Raw genomic sequence first — 10229 nt, 5'->3', positions numbered from 1 at the left:
TAGGGAAGTCCATATAAAATCCAGAATGCATCGTGTGCATAAAGAATTAACTGTAGACGACGACAAAAATGTTCCTGAATTCATATTCGTTACAGCATAAGAACGACTGATTGATCTTTCGGATAAACCAAATCTACTCGTTCTTTCATTTTGGAGAGCCATTTAATTTATCCTTGAATCTAAATATTACAGCGATATCAGAGATAGAGAACGTGACAACGCACTATCCGGGGACAATAAACATTATATAAATAATATTTATTATTATGTTATTATATTTCTGTTTTAGCTTATCATGACAAGATAAATTACACTTTTTGTTTCTAAATATTAAAGATCCAAAAATTATCAAATACATTAAAACTAATTAACCAAAACTTTAACTAATCACTTTAATTTAAGATTAACTTTAGATAAACAACCCACAACACATAATTATTCACATATAATTCCGTACAATATAATATTGATCCAACCATACCCAACTCCTCATCCTCCGTCGAATTATTGCGCAAAAATGAACTTTCGTAGAGATGGGAAAGGTGTGGAACACGCAGTGCACGTGACAGTGAGTGTAAATTTCCCCGACAGTGGAGTGGTGGAAAAAGGTTAAAATCAGGACTCATAAATATAAACATGGGACAGACACCGGTCAACTTCGTACCAGCAGTTGCCTTAACATAGTTGGGGGGACGCATTAGTCATTTTTAGGGGGAGAAAGAAAATGGAGTACAAGTAACTTTTAACCTTTTAAACAAAAGTCCGCAAAATGGCCGGGACCATATATAGCCGGATGGTAGTTGGGGCAAAGCTGGGTTATTGCCCGACTGGTAGTATACTTCGAAATAAATTTTGCCCATCATATTAAAAATTTCTGACTACACGAACAAATGACATATATATATATATATATATATACCACCACACCATGAAAATCAATCTGAAGTTAATTATTAATAATCTTGTACACTCGTGTTTTTAATTTATGTACACACACTTTTATGTGTAAAGTCTTCAAAGTTTGGATTTTCCTTTTTTTGTATTTTCATGAAGGTGGAATGTGTTATTGTCCCTTCGGGTGAGATGCATTTTGGCCTACGGGGGAAATAGTTAAAACTCACAAAAGAATGATATATACGAATAATTGGACCTAATTTTTTTGTCTCCATTGTCCGTTTTTAAAAATAAGTTAATTGTTACATCATTCGACAGATTTGTGACAATGATATCAAAATTATTGGGAGATACGATATTTTCATCAGTAGCCACATTATTTTAACTAGTGTCCGAAATTTCTCATTTTATTCTTATTTAATAAATGTTTTAAATAAGAGATGAAAATTACCTGAAGTAGTTCATGTATTTAATGATGATGATAGTTTGACAAAATAATATTAAACATGGAAAATGGATTATATATTTGGGATGAATGAAAAAAGAAATATGAAGTTTACATTTGGAAGAAATAATATATTTTTTAAAAAGATATTTTTAAAATTTTAAAAATAATCAATTTTTTCGATCGAAAAAGTCGAGCTCAAGTAATTATACACGTACCCCACTGCTAGATTAGACCAAAAAAGTAGCGTTTTATCTCTCTCTAGCTCGATCAAGTTGAACTTTTCAATAAATATTATAATATGTATAATTTTTTTTTTGAAAATTATAATTTTACCTCGTCAAAATTTGAATTAATAATATATAAAATTAGAATATGGGAGTCAATAAATTAATTATTATATTTTTTTATAAAAAAAAAAAGCACTTTATCTACCGGGGAAGGAAACAATTGTGGCGTACTTTTGGTGTTTCCTTAAAAGAAGATCATCCCCACACACTCAACTCGGCTCTTCCATGTGCTCTTTTAATTCACACGGGACCACTAAAGATTTCTACTATTCCTTTACCATTTATTGATACTGTATTGTTTTAATTATTATATAAATATATACTACCGACGAAATTAAAGGAACACAAATTACTTAAAATCAATATATAATTATACTTAAATAAACTTCAAGTGGTGATTCTCATCGACTTATCCAACTTGTATAAGTTAGTTTTTCCTGATAGATTAGCTCGAAAAACTCTATTTTTTTCGAACTTGATCTGTTTGATTTGAGTATTTTTCGTGTCGATTCGATCGACTTATGGTGTCACACAATTGAATTGATGCATATTCACAAACCATAAGTATGGTGAGTTCTAAAACATGAGCTTTTCCAAAAATAATGTGGGCCCACATAGAAATTTATTCAAGTATTAATAATTTTTCTTTGAATAATAGAGTGTTGATAATTGAATGCAGTTGAGGAAAGCTAGTGCAAACATTTCACCACCACATTTCTGGGAAATGGTGGGCCCAATTTGTTTGGTTATAAAAGTAATGGATTTCCCTATACAGGCCCACAAAAAATTCGACACCATGAAACTTTCATCATTAAAAAGTGGGCCCTTGACAGGATAGCTTATCACTGATATGGGCCTGCGGCCCGAATTGTCTTTGGATCGGTTTCTATGTGCATTTACAACTTGTTTATCTTTATTTTATTTTTTTATCTTATTATTGTTATATTAAGTATTAATAGTGATTTTATAACGTATTGGTGACATTATAAACCAAATTAGAATTAAATTAAGGCAGAAAATATAAAAATAATTTTTTCGACTTTTATTTCTATTTTTTATATAAAAAATACTTGAATAATGTCAAATTTACTAAATTAAAACACAGTTAATTTATCAAGGTCAATAATTTTTTTTGTGTGTTAAAAATGAAAATAAAAATGGGTAAGGATTCAAAAGTATTAATTTTCATAAAAAATATACATCGAGTCGACTCATCTCATAAATATAAATCTGGTCGTCTCAAAAAAAGATTACTCAAAAAATAGACAATGACATGCATTAAATTTCAAAATTGGAACACATCACGGTTCAAACTTTTATTGGGAGCGATCAAATTCCCCCAATAAAGATTCAACTATGAGGTTGCGTTGGATTAATACATTTGATTTTGGGAATGATTTCAATTAAATAATCTGAATTTCATCGATTCTAATACAGTCTGAGTTAAGTTACATATTTAAAAATATGGTATTTGGGTATTTTTTTTTTAAAAGATAAAAATTAAAGATTTTGGTATTTTGTTGATCGACATATTATTGATCTTAAAACCATAAAATACAAATTAATTTTAAAGTGTATGCCATGTCGTTGAAGAAACAACAAACTTAAAGGTGATTATTTTAAAGTAAAAACAATTTTGTCACCAAAACTCATATGAGATAATTTTATAAGTCAATTTTGTGTGACGCATATTCTATTTGAGACATCGAATAAAAAATACTTATCCCATAAATAAAAATCGATAACACTGTCTCACAGAATACACACTCCGATTTGTTAATCATTACTAAAGTTAGTTTGTGAAATCGACACACATCTGACTTTCTCGTGTACCTATGTAAATCATGTATAATATACTCCAAATAACGACAAATTTAGGGATTATAATGGGCCAAAGGCTCACATTCCTGGACTAACATTATTGGGCTGTATGGAGGCCTATATCAGCCTAGCCTGATGGTTTTACAATGAGGGCGTTTTATTGGGCTAGTTGAAATAACAGCCCATATAGTTAAACCATTTTTCATTTTTTGTAAATTAAAAATTCTCAAGTTCTGTGTAATTGAGTTTTATATAATTTGTTGATATTTGGATGAGTGAAGAAAAAACAGGAATTTTTGATTTTTAAGAATCTCAAAATCAAAGCTTTTGGTACGCACTTCAATTAAGTTTCTTAATTTTAAAAACAAATATATATTTTTAGAGTACAAGTATGATATTGTTCTGTACTATAAAGATATAATTTAACTATCCAAACTATTGACAAGACTTGAGTGTGAACAGGGCTGTACCTATTGTGAGGGGAGAGATGCCATCGCCTCAGGGCCCGGCCCTCACAGGGGTAAAAAAAAATCATTTGTCTCATGTTGTTGAGGACATTTAAAAAAAATTGGACATTGACCCATTGAAAATATGATTAAATATGATGATTGTGTTCATTGGAGATTTAATCAAATTATGTAAAGCCCGAACAATAAAACTACACGGCAAATTAATTAAACTTTTAAAAATTTTGTATGCATAAAATGATAATGTTTGTCCAATATATTTATTATTTTATCTTGTGTCAACTCATGTGTTAAACTTTTATACTTTACTTGTCAATTATTTGGCTTCTTTTCTTGAATTTATGTATTTGGACCATTTCAAAAAACAAAACACAAAAAATTGTGATACTTACCTATTTTACATATCTTTATTTTCTATTTTCTTGAATAAAATATTATATTTATTATTTAAAACAAATCATATATTTTTACAATATTGGTTCATTATATTTATCATTTTGTTATTTTGATCGTTTATATTAATAAATTTCAATTTTAGCAACATATCTTACAATTTTTGTCAATTTCAATCTTTTTTCAATATAATTGTTCATATAACACTGTATTACGTTATAGCCATGTTGATGTTGTGGCGCACGAAGAAAAAAATCGCAAAGAGATTAATATATAACTCGTAAATTATATTTTTCTTATATATATTGTTTAGTTATTTTTAATTTTTAAACTGAGCTTTACAGTTATTTATCACAACAAGATTTTTTTAAAAAATATCGACTCAGGCCCTGTGAACCACAGGTACGGCTCTGAGTGTGAACATGTGACTTGCTTATCTCGGTCAAAGAAAAAATATATAGAAACAACAAAATTTACTTCTATAAATTAGGAAAACTACCAGCAGTCTCGATGAATTTCAGATTACCTCTATAAAATAGGAAAACTACTTGTGTAATTGTGAAATTATTGAATTTGTTTAATTATAAATCGGCCGATCACCCCAGAAAAAAAGACCCTCAAATTGATCGAAAATTAAGAATAAAAAATTGAAATTAGTCACGGTCGATCTCCTATTGATAATGAAAGCCATGTGAATTGGAGGCTTAATTTGCTAACGAGATTAGACTTTACTCCACATTTATCAATATAAAAACTCTAAACCATATGTTTATATTAGTATAATCATATCCACGGATATGTGCAGATCCCCTGGACAAATTAATCGATTCCCAGTCTACATTTTCAAAGATTTTTTGTTGTCTACTATCACAGATTTTTTCAACAAATTTTATATGAAATTCGATCAATTGTGTATGAAAAATTTATTAGAATTCATGGAATATATTTTCACTGAAATTGCGTTTTGTTGAATCGGAGTGGAATTTTTAGCCAAATATATTGTTATGATCGTCAATCGATCGAAGAGTTAAGTAAAAAGAGTGATATTTTTATAAGAAACTTGTCATTTTTTTTTCTTTACTACAATGGGTGCGGTTTTTTGCTTTAACGTGAAAACGAACCTATGTTTTTATCTAAGAGTAGGTCTCTTGTGAGACGGTCTCACGAATCTTTATCTGTGAGACGGGTCAACTCTACCAATATTCACAATAAAAGTAATACTCTTAGCATAAAAAATAATGTTTTTTCATTGATGACCCAAATAAGAGATATGTCTCACAAAATACGACCCGTGAGACCGTCTCACACAAGTTTTTGCCTTTCTTCTAAATAGAAGATGTTTATATTATTACACCAATAAAGGTGTTGGCACAAAGACATATCAATTTAATGATCGAATATAAAATTTTCACTTATAATTAATTTGTATATCAACTTCAATCAAAAGATTTCCGGCAGAATGACCCAAATTAAATATATTTGGAGATGATGATGACATTGTAACAACCCATTGTTTTAATTTTGGCCAAGAGTTACCCAAAAATGCTTCTACTTATAGGAATATGCCTTCGAATTTATATNATTTAACTTAAAATATTACTCGTGGAAAATACGTGATTAAGATGAAAAATGCAAACCCTAATTCTCGCCTTACATTATGGCTTCTATGTTTAACTTCGAATGCGACGTCCACGTGGACTTTGTACCAATTTCAAAGCTCTAACCGTCGTAACGGGGCGAACACGTGAGATTATTTAAACGACCAACGGTCAATAACCTACATTAACGGCCAACTTAACGGCGGTTTTCCTTACGTTGATGGCTCAAATTTTGTACCCTTCCGAGAAAAAAAAGGATTTTTGTATTGGAAAAATTCTTTGTGGGCCCAAAATGACGATTTAAAATGGGCCGTGTAAGTAACAAACACAAGGCCCCAACATTATTTTGCTTTTCATGCTGCAAACATTCAATATCTTGTTTTTTAATAGTATCCCAAGGGTTCTAAGTACAAGTTAGGCTAAATAATGAGACATATTATTAAGTTTTGTTATTGAAATTAAAGTTTTAAAATTTATTAATTCGTGCTCAAAACCAAGAACATGTTAAATTTCAATTTCAGAAACAGAGAAATTATGTTCACTGTACGTTCGCGCAAACAGCCAAATTAATTACACGAACTCGAAATCCTATTTCCTATCGGGAATGCACATGTGCCCGACATCTGATTAATTATTTATAACGATAATTTGTATGAATTGACATTTTATATTTAATTCTTTATGAATGCGAAGTGAATATGGAGTCGCTATAAATAGGGTTTGAACATCCACTAACAATGATCAAGCTTATAACTATATCCGACCTATTCACTCCGATTCTTGAATATATCTCATGGCCTTAACTTCGCGTTATTCGCGTTATTCTCTTTTAGCATACTTAGCAACAATCTTATTTGTTGTACCAAACTTGTGCTATTGTTTCAATCCAAAGCTCCTAAATGTGTCAAGAATTCAGACCGAGTCGGGATGGTCTGCCGCGCGAGCTAGTTGGTATGGGGATCCCTATGGCGCAGGAAGTAATGGTAAACCCTTCATAGGAAACCCTAATAAAAAAAATAAACGCATACATTTCTCCAATGATAATTAATGTGTATATACTTTGATTAATCTTTTTGTTAATGTCATATTTGAATAATATAATTAGGGGGTGCATGCGGGTACGAAAACGATGTTTCGACGCCGCCGTATTCTTCCCTGATAACGGCAGCCGCTTCTTCTCTTTTCAACTCCGGCGCGGGATGTGGGATATGTTATCAGGTCTCTCCCAATCCATAAACTTCATTCAAAGTAAAATAAGTCTTCCTGTGTGTGTGAAAGAAATTATTATAATTATTTTCTTCATTTCTCCAGGTGAAATGTACGACGCATAAAGCTTGCTCCGGGAACCCCGTGACCGTGGTTGTAACGGACGAGTGCCCCGGCTGTGACCCACAGTCGATTCTATTTGATTTAAGCGGCACTTCGTTTGGAACCATGTCGAATTCCGGCGAAGCTGGTCAGCTTAGGAATGTGGGAATTCAAGATATACAATATAAGAGGTTATCAGTTCATGAAATACGAGCATGTCTGAAAATTAAAATCTCCTTTGGCCGAATAACTTTGATGATTTTGACTAAATTAATATCTTTTTAAAATTTCGATACTCAAATATTCATTCGAATTTTTCCACCCCTTGAATTATAAGAACAATTTTAATTGACGCATGGATATATTATGATTTAATAATTAAAATATAACAAAATATTTTTTGTTCACAAATTATAGTACTATTTACTAAATTAAGTTTTGATTTACAATGATAATGTTCTCTCCATAAAAAGTACCTCGATTTTACATAATATTCTATTAACTAAATAATTAAATATTTTTTATTAAAAAAAATTTTTTTGTCCAAGTATCAGATAACATATCAAGCAATATATGTATTGCTTGTAAGTTGTACTTGTACCTATAATATATGTGCTATCAACATATAATGTCTATTATATTTAATTTAAGGTCTATGTTATATCTGAGAAAACATAATAAAATATATATAAAAAAATTTGTTTGGTCTATCCAACAAGTAAATTAATTTCTAACATACACTGAATCATATCTTTCAGAGTAGCATGCAACTTTCATGGCGTATCTGTGGCATTTCGGGTCGACGGCGGCTCCAACCAAAATTACTTCGCGGTACTCATTTTATTCGAAAATGGGTACGGTCTCTCCAAAGTCGAGCTGAAACAGGCGGGTTACGGTGGCGCGTGGCTTCCCATGCAGAGATCTTGGGGTTCTGTGTGGAGGTTGAACGTGGGATCAGGCCTGCAGCCGCCGTTTTCGATAAGGTTAACTTCCGGAGGCGGTTCCGGCAAGACTATTGTGGCTACTAATGTTATACCTGCTGATTATATTACGGGAAAGACATATAGATCCACGGTCAACTTTTGAGGGTTGTTTGGTTTACTAAATTTCAAATGAATTAAATAAGTTTCCAAAATGTATTGTGATTTGAATTATGGATAAGCTAATGCAGCTAAGTAAGGCCAATGGTCAAATTTTAGCTTGGGGTCCATATATATTTTCACATTTCACATGCCCAAATCAATTTAGACCTTTGGATTTATTATTAAATTAAAGTACTATTTTTATGATATATAGCATGAACCATAACCCAAATAAGATCGAGATACTGATCAACGACAAGAATCCTGAAGGTGTTTTGACGTGTTTTATAATATAATCGAGTTCTCATAGTGTTTAATTTTTATTAAAAATGTACTTTGAGAGTATTCCTTCCATTGCAAAGTTCACACTGAGTTAATGAGTTGAAGATGAATAATATGTTTGACCCGAAAATTATCTATTTTAATACAAACTGTATCTGTGTTGTAATATTTTTATTGGAGATGATCTCATTAGATCTGGCTATCGTAGCAACAAATATACATGAACAAGAAACCGATGAAATATAGTTGAAAGGGTCACTGTGCATCACACAATTTGATTTTCAAAAGTATTTCGTATTATTGCTTCCAAAAAAAAAGAGCAATTTATATATCATTACTATACATGATTCAACGTATCCTATACTAATTATTTCAATTTAAAAAATATATAACTTTTATTTTAAAATTTTTCATAAACTAATTCATTATTTATTTTTCACAATACATACATCACGTGTATCACGATTCACTAATAGATATAAATTAACAGCATTAATACAAATTAAAAGGGCAAAGATTTGCTGACTTTTTTAAATGAATTTTTTTTGTGGAATTGATAGATTTCTACCGAATTTTGTAGAACACAAAAACTTTTGTGATACAGTCTCACAAGTCAATTTTGTGAGATATATCTCTTATTTGGGTCACTCAATGAAGTATTATTTTTTTGGCCAAAAATATTACTCATTATTGTAAATATAGGCAGGGTTGACCCGTCTTACAGATAAAGATCCGTGAGATCGTCTCACAAGATACATGTTGTTTGTAGAATTCTACATATTTCTAAAGATTTTTACAAAATATTGTAGATTTAGTTTCCATGACTTTTATTGACGTTTGTAAACTTTTTTTTATAGAAGACTGTAGATTTTACAATATATGATTGTGATTTTTTTTTTAAAAAAAATTAAACTAAAAGTTGAACACGGATATATTTTATTTATTTAAAATATTTTTATCTATCAATATAAATAATTTTTACTTATCGATATAATTTGATAAATGCGATAAATAATTAATTACTAAATTTATTGCAATCAAACTTCAATTATTCAAATCAATTACACGTGTTTATTTAATTAATACTTTAAAAAAATATGTAACAATAATTTTTAATATTAATAAATAATCAAACTTAAAATAATTCATTCATTTTTGAGTAAATTTTTGTTTTTAAGAATATGTGTAACAAAAAAATAAACAAGACAATTATTTTGTACTTGAGAATAAAGAATAAGTATGTTAAAATATTTACGATTTGTGTAACTTTATAAACTTTTAATATATTTAATTTATTATAATTATCTTTATATATGCGCATGTTAATAAATTTTTAAAAGTATATTAATATATCAATCAATCACAACACACACATATATATTTTGAATTATAATCAAAATTAAAATACATATTAATTAAAATTTTATAAAATAATTAAATATCAAATGTTTTATAATAATTAATAAAAAACTAATATTTACTTATTAAAAATAATAATTATTATTTTCAATTTATAGACCAATAAAATGTTATAATTATTTTTGTTATGTAGTGTTATAAATTTTTATTAAATTTTTTAATAAATATAATTTTAAATTTCATAAGGTTTTAATACCAAAATTTAAAAAATAAAATGAATAATGCTAATA

The 10229-nt window shown here is 29.3% G+C and overlaps 1 protein-coding gene across 1 annotated transcript; it reads left to right on the top strand.

The window, feature by feature from the left end:
* Window positions 1-6667: 6667 nt before the first annotated feature.
* On the top strand, window positions 6668-8351 carry LOC140972012 (putative expansin-B2). The gene is made up of 4 exons (XM_073434486.1): window positions 6668-6891; window positions 7014-7126; window positions 7220-7407; window positions 7975-8351. Exons 1-4 carry the CDS (start codon window positions 6702-6704, stop codon window positions 8300-8302), a joined length of 819 nt encoding a protein of 272 aa, XP_073290587.1. The 5' UTR covers window positions 6668-6701; the 3' UTR covers window positions 8303-8351.
* Window positions 8352-10229: the final 1878 nt, after the last annotated feature.

Source organism: Primulina huaijiensis, chromosome 3 (assembly GCF_012295235.1).
Source record: "Primulina huaijiensis isolate GDHJ02 chromosome 3, ASM1229523v2, whole genome shotgun sequence".
NCBI lineage: Eukaryota > Viridiplantae > Streptophyta > Magnoliopsida > Lamiales > Gesneriaceae > Primulina > Primulina huaijiensis.
The sequence above is the reverse complement of the archived record's forward strand: the minus strand, read 5'-3'. Positions and strand labels throughout refer to the sequence as shown.